This window comes from Diceros bicornis, chromosome 12 (assembly GCF_020826845.1).
Source record: "Diceros bicornis minor isolate mBicDic1 chromosome 12, mDicBic1.mat.cur, whole genome shotgun sequence".
NCBI lineage: Eukaryota > Metazoa > Chordata > Mammalia > Perissodactyla > Rhinocerotidae > Diceros > Diceros bicornis.
In genome coordinates, this window is record NC_080751.1 from 63,001,886 (window position 1) to 63,024,793 (window position 22,908).

The 22,908-nt window shown below is 37.9% G+C and overlaps 1 protein-coding gene and 1 non-coding gene across 5 annotated transcripts; both read left to right on the forward strand.

Moving 5' to 3' along the window:
• The first annotated feature begins 1,407 nt into the window (after positions 1 to 1,407).
• NT5C1B (5'-nucleotidase, cytosolic IB) lies at positions 1,408 to 22,908 on the forward strand. Of its 4 annotated transcripts, none has more exons than XM_058551750.1 (10): positions 1,408 to 1,440; positions 3,233 to 3,323; positions 3,713 to 3,843; positions 4,454 to 4,591; positions 5,901 to 6,353; positions 6,654 to 6,821; positions 7,958 to 8,087; positions 10,522 to 10,644; positions 11,043 to 11,227; positions 22,576 to 22,908. In XM_058551750.1, exons 1-10 carry the CDS (start codon positions 1,408 to 1,410, stop codon positions 22,906 to 22,908), a joined length of 1,785 nt encoding a protein of 594 aa, XP_058407733.1. The 4 variants fall into 4 exon arrangements, with proteins under 4 accessions (XP_058407733.1, XP_058407731.1, XP_058407732.1 ...); XM_058551748.1 differs by having other exon boundaries at positions 3,233 to 3,322; positions 3,661 to 3,843; positions 4,454 to 4,595; positions 5,899 to 6,353; XM_058551749.1 differs by having other exon boundaries at positions 3,233 to 3,322; positions 3,661 to 3,843.
• On the forward strand, positions 7,470 to 7,581 carry LOC131412307 (U6 spliceosomal RNA). Its single transcript, XR_009221750.1, has one exon. It is a non-coding gene; the product is annotated as a U6 spliceosomal RNA (small nuclear RNA).

The following is a 22,908-nucleotide window of genomic DNA, read 5'->3' on the forward strand; positions in this document are numbered from 1 at the left end:
GTGTTTCATAGGACACAAATCTCAGAGCTCTCCAGCTTCTGTTCCTAATCACTACTCTAATGCCTGCCCCTTCTCAGCCTGCCCTCCTTGCTCTGTCTGTACTACTAAGACTCAGAGTTCAGGAAATGGGAAGAATCATCCAAGTGACATTTGACTGGCTATAGACGTATATGAACGATAAGTAGTTTTAAACTTCTGTTCCTACAACCAGACTGCAGTGTAGATTTAGTTACAGATATTCTATTTGAACTCTGTAGTAGCTGTAGCAAAAATTATGAATAAAAGTAATAGCTAACATTTATTAATCACTTATGAATGCCAGTCACTGTCTTAAGTACTTCATAATACTTCAAGTGTCACAACTATCATAGGGTATTGATATCATTATCATCTCCATTTTATAAAGGAGGAAATTGAGATTTAGGAAAATTAATCAACTTGCTCCGAATCACAACAAGATATGGGATTACTACCTAGAAAGCCCTTGGAGAACTCTGATTGACACTGTCAAAAACTTCTCCTGATAATCAAACTAAGTTATCAACTCCCACGAAGAGAGGCCAGAAGTCTGTCTCAGTCCATGATGGTTTGACCAACTCAGGCTGGCATGGCACATGTCTCTTACCTAAAACTTGGGTGAAGATAAAATCAGAACCATAAAATGCAGAACATTATTAGACCCTATAAACCAGAGTTGGGGGCTAGATTTTACATATTCTTCTCTGTGTATACACAAGAGGGACAGATGTGTGTTTACACGTGTAAGAATGGGATAAACAGCAGGAAAGACAGTGCAAGCGTTATTCTGCCAGTGTCTAGCCATAGGGAACATGCTTCAACTTTGTGAAATGGAAATGGCCGTGCCCTTATGAAACAAACACCAAACACTAAAAGTAAACTCAAGTCTAAACTCCATGTCAAGAACAAAATCTCAGCTGTTAAAAATAGTCTTCAGATTTGCAGAAAATTCTCCAAAACCTGTCAGAATGAACAGTAATAGTTGATCGGGACCACAGGGAGTTTGACATTCATTTTGGCAGTACCAGAAAATGTACAGCCACAAATGGAATTAATATGATGAGTGGCACAGTAATGTTTAAAGAGATTTAAAAAGAAGAAAGCAGCAATATCGATATTGCTGCATATTCAACACTTGAACATTTTTTAGATATCAATTCCTAAAAACCCAGACAATGGTTATGAGTGGATGTACTCAAATATGAAGAAACAATATCGGTTTTTCTTATAATCACACATTCAGAGTCAGTTTGTTACTATGGAATCACATATGATGTCACAAATTTGACATTCTAAATGCAAACCTAGACTGAGCAACAGAAGCAACAGGAAATGGAGCTGGGGAGAGGAAAACCTGCATAACCACAAAAGAATTTCAAGAGTTAAGAAATGAGTCAAACATCTCTGAAACAGAAAAAGAAGGTGAGAGAACTGAACATCCTAGAATCTTGCCACAGAGCTGAGTAAATGTAGTTATCAGTCTATCACTTACCTCTGGGAATGCTCTGCAACAATCAAATAATTTCAGATAATGACGACATGTAGAGAAAAGGGAGGGGAAGTAAAGGAAATGAAGGAGGTGGAGAAAAAGAGAATTAAAGCACATAGTATAAGCCAATCCAACAAGTAAGAATTTATTGACATATGCTCATATGTTATTGGTCAGAGATGAAAACACAGTTTGAGGAATGCATAGCCTAGTAGGAAAGAGAATCCATAAACAAAGTACAATTCAATACTGAGTAAAACTATGTGCAAAAGACAAAGGCAACACAGAGTAAGGTGTAACTCTGGGAACTTCTCCCCAGCCACATTGAGCTGAGTTTTAAAGAAGATTACAGGGAAGAGGAGGTTACAAGAAAATAAGGGTGGTGTATAGGCAAATACAAGTCATTTGGCATCAGCAGAACATAGAGTTAAAGTGTAGAGTGGAGGGCAAGCAAGTTGGAGGTAAGAAGGATGTATCATGAGGCTCCTGGTCTCTCTAACCAAGTGAATGAAGAGCTTATCTAGAAATGAAGCATAAATTGATTTACATTTTATAAATGTCAATCTAAATAAATGGAGTGGATGGATCTAGAAGTTGGGGGATTTGAGGCCATGAAACTGGATCAAAAAGCTATATTCTAAGAATATAGGAGCATGATGATCTGAAGCTTGGAACAAGGGAACAATAATAGGGATGGAGAAGGAGGATTGAATTTAAAATATCTTTTGGAATTAGAAGTGGCAAGATTTTATGGTGTGGGTGGTTGATGGAAGGATTTTAGGATTAGTTCTAGAACCACATAGCTACACCATTCCCTGCAGTCACATATTCAATCATCCAACTAACACTGATCAGATTTTTCCTGGGTGCAAGGCACAGAGCATAAAGAGACAGAACAGACTGCCCCTGAGCACCTTGGTCTGAGCTAGAAGTTGAGCTCCTTAAATAGATAAATACTACTAATCTTCATCGAATTGCAGCTACTGAATTAGCATGAAACAGTACAATTAGTGCTCCAATACAACAGTATTTCCTGCAGTTGAAAATGAAAACAAATAATTGAATAGGCATACAGGAAGTGAGTTATCTTCTTGTGCCCTCTTCGTGGTCTTCCCTATTAGTCTGTTAATAAGAAACGTCTTTTCACTCTAGATGCTATGAGTAATTAGAAAATATCAATAGAAAACGTGCCTGTCAATAGATCTGTACAGGATTAAAGTCCTTGATTTTAAAAATCAGAGTAATATTTGTGAGTCTTAGATCCACAGACAATCAGAGTTAGAGTTTATTAAGAAAACAAACAAGAGAAGTTTCAATTCTACATGGCAAAAGACAAAGTTCTATAAGTAGGAATCTTCAGAGTAAAGGAGAAAAAAAAGTTATATTGTGTGAGCAATTCCACATTTAAATCTAAGTTGTGTTGACCCTTGGAAAATTCTCCCATAGCATTTCCCACATTATTTTTTAAGTGATAAATGCCTCATGCCTCAAATCTATAAGCGAATAAATTTCTATATTAAAAATTTATTGATATAGTTCCCTGATATGTGTTATTTTTACTCATGCTTGTTATAATAGGGGTAAAATAATGTCTAAAATTTATGTATTTTTTGATATTCGCAAAAACACAAAACCTAATTTTTATTTATCCTTTTATTCCCAAACCCAAGGTTTTAATGCCCTTGAGATTAAAAGTTAATAAACACTCTTTATTTTCATATTAAGAATGAAACTGGATCGAGATATTCAAAAGACAGTCTGGAAGCAGAGAAAAGAAGGGATTCTGAGAAGTCGGGAGTTCGTCTGAGCACGCAGGTGAGCTGACCTCTTTAGAGTTGGTGAGAGAATTAAAGAGCAGAAAGTATAATAGAAACTATCAGGGGGCAAGGGAGTTCTGGGAGAGAAGACTGAGCTGTCCAGATTCATATTAAAGGATAAACAATGTCCTTATGGAGAAGTTAAGGAAAAAGTGGGAGAAGCTGGTCCCTGCTTCCCCCTTCAGCACACATCCCCGAGTTCACATAGAATATATGGTGTAGATACCTCAGCCACTTCCTCTGCTCAGCCTAGGGGAAGAGACTGCTCTTTGTTCAAATCAGGGAGGGATGGGGAGTTTGGCCATGGCATTGACTATTTTCTGCACAATCTTTCAGATGAGGCGTGCAGTCAATCCGAATCACTCGCTGAGATGTTGCGCCATGCGGTGTCACCCATCGTGTAGACACTGCCTTAGTGCAGCTGAGGGAACAGTACTCCTTGGCCCCTGCCGCACAATACGTATTTATATTCACATGTGCCTGTTGTGGGAGCAGGGCCGGCAGATCACCATGATCAGGGTGAGCAGAGATCAAACTACCTCTTTGAAGGGAAGCCACAGGCAATCTGGGTGAGGGGAAGGGTACGGGGAATAGACACTCTTCCACTTGCCTCTCCATGGTCTCCTCCATTCTTGTTCCTCCTGAATGGAGTGCTGGAGGGCTCTAGTCCCTCTTATGCGGCTGTCTTGGAGCCCTGCTGCAGCCTTGGTTAGGTACCAGCTGCCCTCATCTTTGTAGTCTGGTCACAAATAGTGGCTATGTCTTTTTAGCAGCTCCTAACAGGCTTATCCTCAAGGGAAGAAGGGGAAAAGGGAGGAAAAATGGTCAGCTCTACTAAGTTCCATATAAGAGGAGTCACGGGTGAAAAAGCATGAGATATCAGATTTGTTTCTTGGATTTGGATGCTTTCCTGGGTGGATCTCCACTTCATTGCTCCTCATAGAAGTTAGGATTGGGCCACAGCTAAAATAGTATGCAAGCGCCAAGGTTGAATTAAGGGTCATAGAGGCCAGGGACCTTCTCACTGTGTGTTGCTATGTTTAGCTAGACATGGCTATTCTGTAGGCACATGCAGGAAAGGAGTGGGTGATGGGGTATTACACCCATGGGTCTCTTCTCTCCTTGAAAGGGATCACAAGAAATATCAGCGCTGAAGACAGACTCTCGAGGGTACCTCGTACGAAATCAGTGGTCCCGAACTTCACGGAGCCCATCCACCAAAGCCCCATCGGTAGATGAGACCAGAAGCAAGACAGCCAGTCTTAAGGTAGAGATGAAGATGAAAGGGAGGAGTATATGATAAAAAATGATAATAATAATAATAATGACAGTTCACACTTATTGATGTTTTCTACGTGTCAGGCCCTGTTCTACATACTTTATGTGTTTTAGCTAATTTAGTCCTCACAAAAACGCCCCTATAAGCCCCGTTTTATAGTTGAGAAAATTGCAACACAGAGTAACTTGCCTAAGATTTCACATTAATAATGCTCATAGAGCTGGATTAAAACCCAGGGTCTCTGGGTCTATAAACTGCATACTTAATTATTAAACTCTATGGTTTCTCTTTCCTTCCTTCATTCATTCAACAACTATTTATTGAGTACTCAAGACTCAGAAGAGGAGGTGGAAAGGTCAATAAAGGAGGTAAATTGTTGAAGAGTGTTAGATTGTGTGGTACTTTGGGCCCTTAACTAGGCCTGGCCATATAAGAAGAAAAAGTTTGAGATTAAGATTTTGGATGCAGACAGAATGACACAGATCCAGCCACTGGGAGAACAGGTATTCCTACCAATCCATCTATCTCTGTGAGGAGTGGCTCAATAATCTAATCAAGAACATATCTTTTGAAACATATGAAACAATCATAAAAAGTGAAATAATATGTAGATGCTTAATAACTTATTGCACATCTCAGGAAATGAGTCCTTTCTCTAGAATGATTCCTTCCTCTTTCGGAAGATGATTCTCTCCACTTGAGCTCCACTGGCACAGGAAGCTCTGAAGGCGATGGGGACAGCTTTCCAACCTTACCAGCAACCGTTGCAGTAATCACAGGGCAGGTGTGGAGAGAGATGTGCCCGAGGTTCTTTGTAGAATCTTCTGGTGGGAACATCTGGTCTAGTTGCTCATGGAGTTAACTGGAGGTCACAGATGGAGGCAGTAGCAAGCAAGGTCCCTTGCTCAAGCCCTGTGTCCTACCTGGAGGTCTCTGACTGAGCAGGTATATGGGAAGCAAGTGACAGAACTTTGCAAACTATGTGCCAGCTGCCTAAGGCCAAGGAAGAGGACCTGTGCCCTATCCACTCAAGAAAAAAAAAAAAAGTGTGAGGTGCTGATGGGGGAGCTATGGGAAAATGAACGCAGACTACCTCTGTGTCCACTTAACAGAAATAGTTAACATCTTGAGCCCTGAAATGTCTGAGCCCCTTTAACCCTACTTTAAAGGAGCTGAGATGAAGGAGGACCTAGGAATGGAACAGAGGGAAGAGGACAGTTCCTTGACTCCATCCAGCTTGGCAGAGATGAGGGTCCTAGGCGAGCATTTAACTCACACGCCTACTTTCTTGCTCCAGCTCCCCAATAGCTCCGCGACCTCCGGGACTTCCTCCACCTCCCTTAGCCAGCAAGAGTTGCCTCAGCAGCTGATGGCGCAGCCCTCACCGCCCACGCCGCCCACGCCGCCCAAGCCTCCCAACCCGAGTCCTGCCACGCCCCCGGAGATCCAGCCCAAGACCGGGTCCCGGCGCAGCAGCAAGATGTATGAGAATCCCGAAGCCTGGGCTCACGGCATCGTGCGGGGCATCCGCGACTCCCGGGACACGCAGTCCCGGGAATATCCGCGCACGCCGCCCACCGAATGGAAGTCCTATGCTCAGCGCAGGGCGCTCTACCCCTCCCAGCTGGACCACGACTGTGTGACAGATCTGCCCCGGCGGCGGGAGGAAGAGGAGGACGAGGACGAAGCCTACTGGGCATCCGTGAGGACGCTGTACGAGAAGACCGCGAGCTGCTCGCGCCCCAAGCCGGTGAGCAGGACCCACCACCCACGGTACCTCGGGTGCCCCTCCTGGCAGCCTCGCAGCAGGATCCTCTCCCAGCCTCCCTCCTCTCCATGGCGTAGAGAAGTCCCTCCCAGCCCCCTGCTTGTCCTCCCCAAACCTCCCCCTGCAGCCTCGTGGGGGGTCCCCGCTCTTGGCTGTCTAGAGCATGCCAGTGCTCCAAGCAGGGGCCAAACTGTTTTCCCGCCCCTCTGCCTGGAGATGAGCCCTATTCCTGATTCCTTCGGGTCTGTGTGACTGTCCTCCCGTTGGTGCCCCTCTCTGCAGCCCAAACCCAAAGATGCCATCACCATCGCTGTGTCATCCCGGGCGCTATTCAACATGGTGGATGACAGGAAAATCTACGAAGAAGAGGGTCTGGAAAAGTATATGGAGTATCAGCTCACCAACGAGAACGTCATCCTGACCCCAGGGCCCGCGTTCCGCTTTGTCAAGGTACTCTGCAAAGCTGTCTTTGGCCTGCCAGGACCCTGGATGGTGAGGGAAGGACCCAGGCCGACCCTTGGGATGTCATCCAGGTTCCCTTATAATTCCTAGTCCACCCTCGTCATTCTTTTGAGGTTGACCCTGGGTCAGTTTATGCTTTCACGGTGGTGTCCAGACTGTTAGGAAGGGACTACAGCATACAGCCCTAGATTTGGGATGTTGAGCTTACCTAAGTGGAGTCCTAATCATGAGACCTGATACAGAAACCTTTGTTCCCCCCCAGAAGGAGCAGTAAGACGGAATAACGAGTTTACAATTCCAAGCAGTAGAAATAAAACGCCTCATCAAAATGATATGAAATTCACTTTAGCTGCTCTTGCCCCAAACACAGAATATTAAGAAAATCAAGAAGCTCTTGGTACTTAGGGGAGTGATTTTAATAAAGTAAGGTTCTCTGAACTTATACGGAAATGCATAGCACTTAAAACTCTGATCCCCTATACAACTAATACAAATATTACGCAATAACATCATAACCAGGTAGAAACAAATGACACCTCCACAAGTTGTGAATAGAAAGTGCTTACAGGGCATGGTAGAAGCATGGGAGGAAATCACAAACCTAGTCTAAAGACTCATGTTTAAAAAACAGACCAAGTGCTCACTTTGGCAGCACATATACTAAAATAGGAACAATACAGAGACCATTAGCATGGATATCCTTCTGCGCAAGGATAAAATGCAGATTCATGAAGGAGTCTATATTTTTTACAATAAAAAAATAATCACCAGATGATCAAGAAAGGCAGATTTCTTGAGTCAAAAAAAAAAAAATAGACAAAGCATAAAAGAGTTAACCTGAGCCTTCTCTCTGCCTACCCCACACAGATAATTCTAGTAAACCAAATGTTGTACAGTCTTCAACAAACATGACCCGTGTATTCAGTAAACATTAAGTGAGGTCTTGTGTATGAGAGGCTGAAAATACAGAAATGAATGGCATAACCCTGCCTTTAAGGAGCTATACTCTTTCAGTAAAGAGTCTTCAGAACTTGAATTTGACATGATAAGATCATTTCCCTCCAGACTCCTAGTGCCCACCTTGCCTGGCTCTCCTGAAACACACTGGTGTTTGTAACTTACAGGCACTGCAGCATGTCAACACTAGACTCCGAGAGCTGTATCCTGATGAACAGGACTTATTTGATATTGTGCTGATGACTAATAACCATGCCCAAGTGGGAGTGCGTCTTATAAATAGCGTCAATCACTATGGTAAGTAAAATAAATACCATGTGGGTGAACAGCTCGCTGCTCTGGAAGAGAGAAGCCATGTTATTTTGCTAACTGTGGCCTAACTAACGCAATGTCTTTGATACTGACACCCTCTTCTGCGTGAGAAATGTTTATTTGCCTATGTCAGAACAAGAGAGGCCATGTTCATTTTTAACTTCAGCACAAAGTTGGGCCCAAAGCTCTGGACTTAACTTGTCAAGTGTGAATTTCAAAGTCTTAATCCCAGGTCCTGCAATATATTTCTCTGTTTTATGTTTTTCACTTCTGAACTTGACTTCAAGGAGCCGTCGACCCAGAGGCTTTCTCTGTGTGATCAAACTTCTCGCTCACCACAGGTACATGGTAAAGGTTTAAAGGTTTTCACCTTTCCTTTCCACTCTTAAAATCTGATCCTCCCTGGCTGCTGTCCCCACACATCAAATCCATACTCATGCCAGCAAAATTCTTTATTCCTTTACATGGAAAATTTGATTGATTCTAGCCTCTTCCTAGCATTTCCATAAGTGTTTTGGAGACTTTAAGAGAAAGTCCTCATTTTTCCTGTTGTGGAATTACCTGACTTTATTTGGGGACCTTTAGCCTATTTTCTAAGCAACATATCCAGTCTTATGAGTATGTCAAGTCAAAAGAAGGTTTAAATTTGGCATATTTAAATTCTAGGTTTAAATTGGGCATACTTATAAATAATCAAGATATATTACAAGTTATGAGTTCTGTATTATATTATCTTAATTATAAGGCTGATGTCTTACTGAGACGTACTTTAAAAAATGTTTGCCTTTCAAACATGCAGCCTTCATATTGTTATGACATGAAAAGAGAGAAGGTATAAAAGGTTTAGCATAGATGAGTGGCGTAGAGTAACTACTCAATAAATAGCAGCTATAATTTTTACAACACATACTCATTTCATTTAGTAGGTGATTTAGGTCTATCTGTCCTCACCATAGTGAGCCCATCAAGGCTAGTATCATAAGGAATCATAGTTATTTACCTATTAATTCTGCTAATGAATGAATTGAGCCCAGTCTTCTTCTTATGCAGCCTTATTCATGGAATAACAACCTTTCACCTAGAAAAGTTAGTTACTTCTCTTCTCTGGGTGCCGAAGGCAATTTGTATCTCTCTCTGCTATGGTTTTTGTTATCTTATAATTATCTATTTACATGCCTAGCTCCTCAGTGAACTGTGATCTCCTTCAGAAAGAGGGACAAGTTTTAATCATTTCTGAAGACCCCAGTGCCACCAAATAATCTCTGATCATTAAATTAATATTATTTAAAGATTTGTAGAGTACACTTTTGTGCCACTTATGCCCAATGTTGAATTAAGCGAAAAAGTGAGAGTATTCTGTTAATACCACAGCAAACACTTACACCTCAACTGTCACTGGACCCTATCTACTCTCTTGGTCCATGCAGATGATAAACAACTGAATAGACTCAAAATCTTACTTTATATCGTCTGCATCTATTCAGATATGTGATAACATATGTCTAAAAACACTCTGAGTGGGTACATAATCTTATATGCGTAATGTTATACTTTATTCTCACATTGTTGAACAACGTTTTACTTTTATAAATACTCCTGCATGGACACCTTTCTACGTAAATCTTTATCAGAATTTCAGATTATTCTGTTAGAATAAACTCCTAAAAAAAAAGGAATGCTAGGTCAAAATGTACAAACCTGTTAAATGCTCTTGATACCTATTGTTGTCAAATTATTTACTAGATAGCTTGTACCAAGTAATGCTTTCATCCATAGTCTATGGGATGCCTATTTTACAAGCCTCTCGCCAACATCTAGTGTTGTTTTTTAATTGTTGCTGATTTGGCAGGGATTTAATGGTATATTAATGTTTAGTCTGCTATTAATTGCATTTAAAATTTCAGGTCAGGAGACAATTTCAGACCTTTCATTGTTGTTTTTAGAAAATAGTTTAAATCCTAATACTACCTATTATTACTATTGTATTGTTACTGAAGAAATACGGAAATGGTACTTAAAATAGAGTCACACATTAACTGGCCTTTTTAACAAGTGAGGAGGCTCTTTTGAAGGAAAAAAGCACTGTTCTAGCCTAGACAAGAGTCAACGTGAACCAGCAGGCTTAGACAAGTGTTTATGTCTCAGTTTCTTTTTCTGTCCTGAGGATAATTACGCCTGCCATAGAGTCGTTGTGAAAGTAAATTGTCATGGTCCGTGTGGATGTACTTCATGAACTATCATGCACCAAACACATCCACCATTATAAAATAGCTGAGACATTTTTCAATACTGGTGCTATGAAGGTCATTCTGAAACCTCAGTAGGCACTCACTTATTCCTAAGATAACTTTCATTTGCATTTACAGTAAGTATATTGTCTTTAGTCTCTGACATAACAGTCTTTCTTGCCTGATAATAGGCTTACTAATTGACCGCTTCTGTCTGACTGGTGGAAAAAGCCCCATTGGCTATTTGAAGGCATATCTTACCAACTTATATCTTTCTGCGGATTCTGAAAAAGTACAAGAAGCAATACAAGAAGGTATTGGTTTGGTTTTATCCCTCTAGTTAATAAAGAGGTTTGTGCTAGTGGTTCCTTCCATTGGGCTTCACGTCTGATTGTGGTTTATGTGCTTGTTGGATTTTCTGCTAAGGTGTTTCCTCAGTGGCAGCCCTTAAGTTCGTCTTGTAGAGCTTTGACCTTCCTAAGGTGGGCATCCTCAGTGATTGTCCTACAACCCATTTCACACTTTCCCATCTGTTATAGAAACGGATGTAGCTTGTAGACAACTTTTCCGAGATGTGTGGTTGTGATGAGGAGTTGAGTCATCAGGTAATAGCTAGAGAGGAAATGCAAGGTCTGGGAGGACTTTTTTTAATGGTAGAAACTAAAATTCATGGCCCTGAGAAGAGTATTAATCAATCCCCATGGTGTGCCAGGAATTGCCTCTGCAACGATGTTTGATGGAGCCAAAGACATAGCTTACTGTGACACACAGCTCCGCGTGGCCTTTGATGGGGATGCTGTCCTCTTCTCTGACGAGTCCGAACACATTGCCAAGGACCACGGGCTGGACAAATTCTTTCAACACGAAACACTATTTGAGAATAAGCCTCTTGCTCAGGTAGGTTCAATAGGCTCTAGTTAATTTTGATCTACTTATTTTCCAACATATAGATGTAAATATTTGTTCACTGTGATGGCCTTTAAATTATCTTAGGCAGGCCACACCTCACTTTTCATCCTTTGCAGTTTTCTCCCTTTCTTTTTGAACTCCTCATTTTGAAGCATCTGCTGCTGTTTTTTTTTTTTTAATTTTAGCATTCTTTTATCTGTCCTTTTGGAAATGTTTCTATGATCTTCTCGTGTTAATGAGTTCACCTCCTCCAAATTATTAGTAACAGAGGTAATACAGCTTACCAGTAAGCCATTTCTACACAATAGGTTCTCAAAATAGTAACAGTCATTTCCAATAGGTTAATAAACATTTGTTGAACCTCTCTGTCCATACCCTCAAACTCCATAAAAGAATCACTTAATTGAGAAAATCTGCAAAACTGAGAGCTTGAATTGAATCAAATAATGAACCGCAAACAAGTGCAAACTATGAACATCTAATCAAACTGAAACTGAATATTTAAATTTGGAATCAATCCATGAACAGAAGTGTTCAAGTCACGGTCTAAAGTGAACAAAACATACAGCTTCTGAACCAAAGGAAATTTGAAACATCAAAACATTCTCCAAACTGAATTGGAACTGATGGATCATTCAGTTTTAATATATGAGTCTTACCAACAAATTTAATTGGCCTTTTTTTCCTCAGCTCTTCTTGAACGTAAGATAAACTTAAATAGGTAGTGTTGTTATTTTTTATTAAATTTATGAAAGTATGAATAGGCTAGTTGAAGGCTGGAAAGTTTTACTAACTCACCTCATGGTTGTATGTGTATGTGTGCATGTATGTGTTTAACTTCATAGTCCCTTCCTAAATAGCTTCTTTGGAAGCCTTGATCTCATGTTATGAAGTTGTTCAGTATTAACAAAGTTTACTATTGAGAGGAAAATCCTTTGTTATATTTTACATAAGTCTGCTTTGCTGAAATTCGGAGCTCATTGTATATTATTAGCCTTTAACTATTATTGAAATGTGGAAGATCTCCAAAAAAAGAACATTAAAAAAAAAATTCAAGGGGGAGCTGGCCTGGTGGCATAGTGGTTAAATTTGCGCACTCTGCTTCAGCAGCATGGGGTTCACAGGTTCAGATCCTGGGTGCGGCCCGACACAACACTCATCAAGCCATGCTGTGGCAGCGTCCCACATATAAAATAGAGGAAGATGGGCACAGATGTTAGTTCAGAGCCAATTTTCCTCAGCAAAAAGAGGAAGATTGGCAATGGATGTTAGCTCAAGGCAAATCTTCCTCAGCAAAAAAAAAAAGAAAGAAAAATTCAAGGGGCTGTCCCCGTGGCCTAGTGGTTAAGTTTGGCACATTCCTCTTCGGCAGCCTGGGTTCGGTTCCTGGGCACAGACCTAACACCACTCGGTGGCGGCGATGCTGTGGTGGCAACCCACATACAAAATAGAGGAGGACTGACACAGATGTTAGCTCAGGGCAAATCTTCCTCAAGCAAAAAGAGAAAGATTGGCAACAGATGTTAGCTCAAGGTGAATCTTTCTCAGGAAAAAAAAAAAATCAAAAGAGGAATTACTTCAAGATAATCTTCAAATACCATTTTCTCATCTCATCATCTAAATAATCCAAATTTCTTTTAGATTTTGCATTTATGAGTTCTTTTTTCTATGTTTTAAATCATTTTATTTTCCCATTAAACAATTGCAGTTTTGAAGCCAACACCAGTCATTGCAGGAATACTCTACAAACTTCTACTAAGCATACTTGTTTTCATTATGCAGTCCTTCTGGCAGCAGATAAAAATGTTTTTTCACATAAAAAGGGTAGCTTTCCTATAAAGACCAGGCTTTGCCACGTGTTCCACTGATGAGAAGTTATGAGGTAAAATTCCTACCTAAGGCTTTCAAATATGTTGGTCATGGGGCTTGTGATTTGGTCATGATAGTGTCCTAATTGTCTTAGATGGAGGAGATATGAGAGTCACCAGTAAATGGAACAGCCATAGAGGAGTAATTTGACACTCGCAGTGTAGCCTCCAGTGTGGTACTAGGACTAGTAATGGATGTCTCCTGATTGGATCTCTACCTCATCTCGACATTTTGGAATAGTGTATCTATGTGTATGTGTATGTGTGTGCCTGTGTTTTCATCAGAGTTGCTGAGGTATAATTGACATACAGTAAAATTCATCCTTTTTAGTGAATGGTCCTAAGAGTTTTGAGAAATACATACAGTTGTAAAACCACAGCCAAACTCAAAATACTCAGCTTATTCACAAAATTCCCTCATCCCTCTTTGTAGTCATCCTCAATCCCTATCTCCAGGACCTGTCAACCACTAATCTGATTTCTGCCCCTATAGTTTTGCCTTTCCCAGATGTCATATAAATGGAGCCACACAGGATACGATCATTTGAATCTGACTGCTTTCATTTAGCATAATGCCTTTCAAATTCATCCATGTCATTCCATGTATCAGTAGTTCATTCCTTTTTATTGCTGAGTAGTGTTCTGTTCTATGGATGTACCACATTTTCTTTCTCCATTTACCTCTTGAAAAATATTTAGGTCATTTCTAGTTGTTGGTATTTATAAATCACTGTAAAGCATTAGCATACAGGGTTCTGTGTAAACATAAGATCTCATTTCTCTTGGGTAAATACTTAGAAATGGGATTACTAGGTCACATGGTAACTATATGTTTAACTTTATAAGATACTGCCAAACAATTTTCCAAAGTGACCTTACCACTTTGTATTCCCAATGGCCCTAGATGAGAGATTTTGTTGCTTTGCATCCTTGCCAGTATTTGATAGTGTCAGTTGTTGATTTGTTTTAAGCTATTCTAGTGGTCATATAATGGTATCTCATTGTGGTTTTAATCTGCATTTCCAATGACAAGTGATACTGAGCATCTTATCAGGTACTTATTTGCCATCGTATGTATTCTTTGGTAAAATCTGTTCAAATCGCTTGCTCGTTTGTACTGGGTTGTTTGGTTTCTTTATTATTGAAGTTTGAGAATTCCTTATATATTCTGGATAAAAGTCCTTTATCAGATATGTGTTTGCAAATCTTTTCTCTCAGTCTGTGCTTATCTTTTCAGTCTCTTAACATCTTTCAGTGTCTTTCAATGAGCAGAAATTTATAATTTTGGTGAAGTGTAATTTATCAATTTGTTCTTGTTCCAATTGTGCTTTTGATGTAATATCTAAGAATTCTTTGCCTAAAACCAGAAGTTACAAAAATTTCCTCCTTTATTTTTGTACAGAGGTTTTATAATTTTAGGTTTTTTTTTTTTTAGGATTATGACCTATTTTGAATTTATTTTTGTATTTGTGCAAAGTATTGGTTAAGATTCATTTTTACTGCGTATGTATATCCTAATTGTTCCAGCACTATCTGTGGAAAATACTGGCTTTCTGTTCCTTTAATGTAGATATTTAACCCTTTACCAATATCACACTGTCTTGATTATCACAGTTTTATAATAAGTCTTGAGATCAGGTGATGGGAGACCTCCAAATTTGTTATTTTTCAAAAATTTTTTGGATGTTCTGATTCCTTTGCATTTTCATGTAGATTTAATAATTAGCTTTTCCATTTCTGGAAAAAGAATCCTGCTGCAATTTTGATTGTGATTATCTTTGTTGAATTTATAGCTTAATCTTGGGAGAATAGATATCTTAACAATATCAAGTCTTTCAGTCCATGGACATGGGTATATCTCTTCATGTATTTAGGTCATCTTTGATTTTTTTCATCAATGTTCTCTTGATTTCAGCATACAAATATCATACGTATTTTACTAGGTTTTTATACTTAAGTATTTCATAATTTTTGGTGCTATTGTAAATAATACTTTAAAAATTTTAATTTCCAAATTGTTTGTTGCAAATATGCAGAAACACAACTGATTTTTGTATATTGACCTTGTGTCCTGCATTTTGTTAAAGTCACTTGTTAGTTATAGTAAAATTTTTGTAGATTATTTGAGATTTTCTATGTAGACAATGTTGACTGTGAATAAAAACACTTTTATTTCTATGTTTCCATTCTGTATATCTTTTAATCTTTCTTGCCTTATTACTGCTGGTAGTACATTTAGTACAACGTTCAGTAAGAGTGATAAGAGTGGACATCCTTGCCTTGTTCCCTGATCTTAGGTGGAGATCATTCAGTCTTTAACTCTAAATTATATTATCTGTGGGTTTTTTTGAAGATGCCCTTTGTCAGATTAAAAGAGTTGCCTTCTATTCCTAGTTTTCTGAGAGTTATTATAATACATATATGTTGAATTTTGTCAAATGTCTTTTCTGCATCAATTGAGAAAATCATGTAGCTTCTCTAGTCTGTTGATATATAAATTATCTTAAAGGATTTTAAAATGTTGAAGCATCTTTATATTACTAGTGTAAGTTCAACTTGGCCATGTTGTATTACCCTTTTTTTATAGCACTGGATCCAATTCCTTAAAATTTAGTTTAGAAATTTTTTTTTCTTTATATTCCCTAGGGGTATAAGTCTATAGTGTTCTTTTCTTGTAATATCTTATAGAGTAATTCTGACCTCATAAAACAAGGGGGAAGTATTTTCCCCCTGTCTATTTTCTGGAAGACTTTGTGTAGAGTTGGTATTATTTCTTCTTTAAATGTGTGGTAGAATTCTCCGAGAAGCCGTCTGGGCTTGGGCTTTTCTATGTAGCAAGGCCTTTAACTAACAATTCAATTATTTTTATTAGATACAAAACTACTGTTCAGATTTTCTTTCTTCTCCTTCCTTTTCTGGAAGTTTATTAGTTTGTGTCTTTCAAGGAATTTGTCTATTTCATTTAAGTCATTGAATACATGGGCATAAAGTTTTTCATATTTTCTTATTATGCTTTTACTATTTTTAATGATGTATCCCTTTTCCATTCCTGGTATTAGTAATATTTGTCTTCTCTTTTGTTTTTCTTTCCCCCTTGTTCAATCTGGCTAGACTTTAACAATTCTATTTATCTTTTCAACAACCAGCTCTTCCTAAGTTTATAAAGGTGGAAGTTGAGGCCACTGATTTGAGACTTCTCTTCTTTTCTAAAATAAGCATTTAATACTATAAAATTTCCTCTAAATGCTGCTCTAGTTACATCCCAGGAATTTTGATAGATGGTTTGTAATTTTCATTCAAGTCAAAGTATTTTTTAATCTCCCTGTGACTTCCTCTGACTTATGGGTTATTTAGAAGTGGGTTATTTAATTGTCAAATATTTGGAATTTCCCCAGATACCTTTCTGTTGTTGATTCCAAGTAGAATTATGCTGTAGTAAGAGAATATATTTTGTGTGATTTCAATTCTTTAAATCTGTTGAAGAGTGTTTTATACCCAGAATATGGTCTGTCTTGGTGAATGTTTCATGTGTACTTGAAAAGAATATTTATTCTGCTATTGTTGGGTTGAGTATTCAATAAATGTCACTTAGATTAAGTAAACTGATAGTGTATTATTCAGGTCATATTGCCTAGGTTTGTAATATTGTCATTGATTTTCTGTTTACTTCTTCTATCCACTATTGAGGAGGCAGCATTGAAGGATTAATTGAGGATTAATCTATCTCCCCTTTCAATTATATCAGTTTTGCTTCATGTATTTTTAATCTCTGTTATTCAGTGCCCAAATATGTAGGATTATTATGTCTTCTTCATGAATTAATCCCTTTTCATTATGTAATGCCCCTCTGTCTGATATTCATATAAACACTCTAGCATTTTGGGGGTTTGTTTTTTAATATTTATTTATTTAGTGTGTGTGTGTGTGTGTGCATGAGGAAGATCAGCCCTGAGCTAATGTCCATGCCAATCCCCCTCTTTTTGCTCAGGGAAGACTGGCCCTGAGTTAACATCTGTGCCGATCTTCCTCCACTTTATATGGGACGCCGCCACAGCATGGCCTGACAAGAGGTGCATCAGTGTGCACCCAGGATCCGAACCCAGGCCGCCAGCAGCGGAGCACGCGCACTTAACCGCTACATCATGGGGCCAGCCCCATTTTTTTTTTTTTTTTGTACTGATGTTTGTATGGTATATCTTTTCTATGTTTTTGCTTTTAACCTATTTATGGTTTTACATTTAAATTGTCTCTATCTTTAATTTGGTTTTCTTGTAAGATATATAGTTTGTGTTGCTTTTTTGTACAATCTGACAATGTCTGTGTTTTTATTGCTGTTTTTAGACCATTTACATTTAATGTGATCATTGCTTTGGTAGGATTAAAATCTACTATCTTCCCAGTTTTTTATAGTATGTTCCATCTGTTGTTTCTTTTCCCTTTTCTTATCTTTTGCTTTTGAATTTATTGCGTGTATTGTATATTTTTAGGATTCCATTTTATCTCCACTATTGACTTATAACTCATTTTAAATTTTTCAGTGGTTACCCTAGGACTTACAATATAAAACTTTAAGAAATGAAAGTCTACTTTCAAACAATATTATGCCACATCATGTACAGTTTAGGAACCTTACAACAGTATACTTTCAATCTCTTCCTCCCATCTTTTGTACTATTGTCATACATTTTACTTTCACCTATACTATGAATTCACAATACCTTGCTTCTATTTTATATTTGGGTAATCGATTATCTTTAGAATACATAAGGACAAGACAAAAAATATATCTTTTGTATCCATCTTCATTCTGACCATTTCCAGGGATCTTCATTTCTTTGTGTAGATCCAGGATTTTCCAGAGGACCATATTTTAACATATCATGTAGAACTGATATGCTGTTCAGGAAAGCTCTCACAGTTTTTTTTTTTTTTTTTTTTGGCTAAAAACTCTTTATTCTCCTTCATTTAAAAAATATATTTTATTTTGACTAGATACAGCTTTCTGCATTTACTCTATTTTTCTTTGGGCACTTTAAAGATACTTATCCATTGTCTTCTTGCATAGGTTCTGACAACAAATTGTTGGAGAGTCTTTTCTTTGGTCCTCTGGATGTAATGTGTCTATTTTTCTCTGGTTGCCTTCAAGATTTTCTATATTTCTTTGTGTTTCAGCAGTTTGAATATGGAGTGTGTGTGTGTGTGTGTGTGTGTGTGTGTGTTCCACAGCATTTCAATGGCTTGCTCCTTTTTCCCCACTCTTTTTCCTCTTTATTTTCAGTTTGGGTAATTTCTACTGATCAATCTTCAAGTTCACTGATTCTTTCCTCAGCTATGTTGACTCTAAAAGCATTCATCATTTCATAATTTTATTTCTAGCATTTCCATTCAACTCTTACCTTTCCCTTTCTTTGCTGAAATTACTAGTCTACTAATATATGTCATCCACCTTTCAATAGAGTTGTTAAGATATTAATCATAGTTACTTTCAATCCCTTTGTTATATTTATGACATATAGGTCATCACTGAGTCTTCTTCTGTTAATTACTTTCTCTTGAAAGTTGATTGCTCTTTTTGTTTTGTTTTATTGCAGTCTCATAAATCTTTTATTAAATTCCAATCACTATGTAGACAGTAGAAGCTTTGGTAAATAGTATTTTTGCCTGATATTAGGCATGCCTCCTTTTCTGATGGCAATTAGTGTGATGAATTAAGTCAACCAAATCAGGAGTTTGACTAGGTACACATTTTGTTGTTGCTATTGTTACTTTCATTTCATTACCAGCATCACATTCCTCTGGTAGGGTGCTGGAGGGTTTTTCACAATATTCCTGTCCCATTTTCAGCTTTAGGGCGTCTCTTTGTGTTCCCACCTCAGAGATGGTCTCTGTATTGTTAACCCTTTCCCAACAGTTGCTTCTTTGTTTCTGCCAACTAGGTTGGTGATGGGGGGGTGGGGGGTGGGGGGGCAATGGCATTCTCTGTTGTTCTAGTTTAGCCTAAATCTAAGACAGCACTTGTAACTCCCTAGGTCTTAGGGATGAAGTTTTATCATTGATCTTGCCTTTCCCCCAGTGAAGGGAGATATCTAATGATCTGGGTCCATAACAGTCTCCTGTCCCTTTCCCGGGGGTGGAGGGTTTTTCCTTTCCCCTTCCCCCATAGCAGTAGATCTTTACCTGTGCCTTGGGGGTAACAGTGTTTGAAGCCCTTAATCTAGCAGCTCAAGACTTTTGTTCCTTAGGAGATATAGGACAAGGCAGAGTTTTAGTCTTTTCTCACAGTGACAGCTGCTCCTCTCCTCTAAGCCTGCACTACCAAGGACTGCATTCTTTCATCTCTCACCCTGCCTGCAGTCTTTCTCATAAGTAACTAGTGATGTCCGTGGAAAAAAATCCTGTAAGGAAGTGTGTATTTCTGTGTCTGCGGCTTCCAGGACTTCTGTGCTCTCTCTCATTAGCCCACACTTGTTCTTTATCAATTTGCTTTAAAAAAATTACCTGAATTTTTCATACCTGCTTGTATGGTGTCTGGTATGTCTTCCTTCAGTGCTCTGCCACAGATGTGCCAGTATTTGAATTCCATCTGTCTTTGAAGATACCTTAGATTTTTCCTTAGTTTTTTCCCCCCTTAGATTTTATGTTAGTTGGTTGCCCGGTTACCTCAGCTCTCTAACAAGCTCAAGAAAAGCTATGATTTTTTACATTATCTGGCTTTTTCTTGTTGTTAGGATAGGAGTAACAATATTTCCAACTTTCTACATCCTAGGCAGATTTCAAATGTTTTAAATCATACAGCTCCTCAAAAAGGTATTTTTGAGTAACTTTCTCTCATATTTCTATATTTTTGATAAATTATATACTTGTACTACTGTAAAAATATATAAATTATAAAACATACCCAAAAATAGAAGTAAGAAAGGGTGCTATAGATACCTGGTTTGAATATGGTGACATAAACTGACCAGTCCTTATTTATTCCCTTTTGAAATTACTCAAAATCACAAAGAGAACTGTATTCCTCTGTGCTTCAAAGCCAAACTGTGAGAAGGGTGGCTCCTGCCAATAGTCACTACACTCCCTTTGCTGACAGTGCCAAAAAAAAAAAAAAAAAAAAAGTTATAGCCTTTTTACCTCGCACCTTTAGGAAGTGAATTTTTACTAGTTTTTTCCTGATATATGCAGTCTCAGAGAAAACGGGGCTAAATACATGATCACATAGATAAGTCACATTTGTAGAAAATAGTTTTTTTTCTGTGACAGCAAAGAAGAAGGGAGCTTTTGAATTGTGAAAACAAGTCAGTTTTAAAATACTATCCTTGACCTTCCCCAGAAACTCTCTAATTATTCCATGGAAAACCAATCTGCTTAAGTGATGAGTAATAAAAAGAGAACCAGCACAGAACATATGCAAAGATACTATGAGAAAAAGACAGACAAAGAAGAGCAAACACTAATGACAGATGAAGAACTCTCACTAGAATAGCTGCCAAAGGATAGGTGAAAATTGTGACTAAACATTTGCCGTGATTGTTAAAAACTTAGTAAAGCAGGGTCTTAAAGTGGAAATGCAAGAATCAGAGAAGAGATGATAAAATGTTAAATGATAGATCTCTGGAAACTAGTAGAATTGAAAAATAAGATTTTAGAGAGAAAAATTATAGAAAAAGATCACAGGTTAAGATAATCCAACGTACGCATAATTGGAATCCCTGAAGAAAAACACTGAAATTATGTTGTGTGGAAAGCAGGAGAGGGTTGTATGTGGTAAATATAAAGATGCAAATTTATGCGATAATATAAATCAAGAAAACATCCTAAATTATCAGAAGATTTTTAAGGCATACCTTAAACTATTAAAAGATTAAAGGCCACATTATATAATAGAGAAATAGAGTAGAATAATCACCACTGAGGCATGCCCTAGTAAAATTATTTGACTTCAAAGCTGAAGAATTATTCTTTGGGCAGACTGCACACACAAGTGAGGGAAAAAAATCAAGCTGTCCTCCATCTTCTCTATAGCAGTGCTCTACAGCAAAAGACAGTGGAGCACTATTTATAAGATAAAATGGAGAGAAAATATAAATCACAGATTCTATACAGCCAAAAGCTCATTCAAGTAAAAAGGAAACAGATCAAAAGTTGAGAACATCCTATATTCTGAGGGATTTTTATTTCCATAAGATATTCTTGAGAAAACTGGTACTAGAGAACACATTTTGACCAACATGTAGATGACTAGAAACACAAAGGCGCAAATGGGCATAAAATATATTTAACCATAGAACTGAAACTAAAACAATTGTAGAGATTAGGATGGCAGAAAAGAAAACACATATTATGTGCCCTAACAATGTAGAAATTATATAACTAATGAAAATTGGAAAAATGGGGAGGAAAAAGTCTAAGGAAGAATAGGTATGCTGATATCTTCAGTAACAATAGCTGATTAAAGGATAAAATGTTAAATGGATCAATAGAAATGTAAGAATCTTTAATAATGCAAATGTAAACACCAAGAAACATGAAATAAGTAAGATTAGATAGTTGAAGAAGAAATAGAGGATAACAAAAATGGAAGAAGTACCTAATTTCATTATTTGTCATTGTAAAAAATAAGATTCTGGATTAAAAAAAATAAGAGACTGAGGGTACTATAAAAAGTTATATTTATAAACATAACCAATAGAAGCAAGTAATACAATACTTCTTCCTAGAAGAAACACGTATACACACATGCACAAAGAAAAAAGACACGTGTTAGTGAACAATCCTTTAAAATCTTTAAACATGAAAAATGCAATAAAAATCATGACAGAACCGTTAGCACATATATTTGTAATACCAATAAATATAAATGGCCTAAAACTCAACTTTTATTTTAAAAATCAAGGCTTTCAGATTTGATTACATAGCAAAATCCAATTCCATGCCCCATACCAGAGTTACAGCTAAAACTAAGTGTTCAGAAAGGTTGGAAATAAAACTAAGTGTGAAGATATACAAAGTAATTGTAAATATAAGACAAGGTTGGATTCAAGCCAAGAATGCATTGAATGAGATAAAGGAGTATACTTTATAATGTTAAAATGTGCAATTCACAAAAAGCAAATTAAAAGAGTAGTGCTTTTGGTGATTAACTGAACTTTATTTAGAGTATCCCATTTTGCCATGGATAGTTTATGTCTGTTGCCCTGGTTTAACTTTTTATAGAAACTTCTTTACTCTTAAAATATCTGTGTTTAGATAGTAAATTATATGGTCATCCTATGTTTATTCCAGGAATGCAAGGATGGTTCCATATAAGGAAATGTATTCACATAAACGCAAGGAGTTTCAGAATTGTGCCATCAGCCTTGAGACATGCAGTATTATATCCTTTTATAAGCTCTTATAAGCCTCTGCTTTTTCAGCATTCACTTTCTTTGGCTCATTGGATCACAGCTGTGACATATGTTCCTTTTACAGGGTCCCTTGAAAGGCTTTCTCGAAGATTTAGGCAGACTGCAAAAGAAGTTTTATGCCAAAGATGAACGGTTACTTTGCCCTATCAGGACCTACCTGGTTACAGCCAGGAGTGCAGCCAGTTCAGGCGCCCGCGTGCTGAAAACTCTTCGCAGATGGGGTCTAGAAATAGATGAAGCTCTTTTCCTTGCTGGAGCCCCCAAAGGTCCCATCTTGGTGAAGATACGGCCCCACATCTTCTTTGATGATCAAATGTTCCACATCCAAGGGGCACAAAAATTCGGCACCATCACAGCTCATGTACCGTATGGCATTAATCAAAAAACGAATAATTAG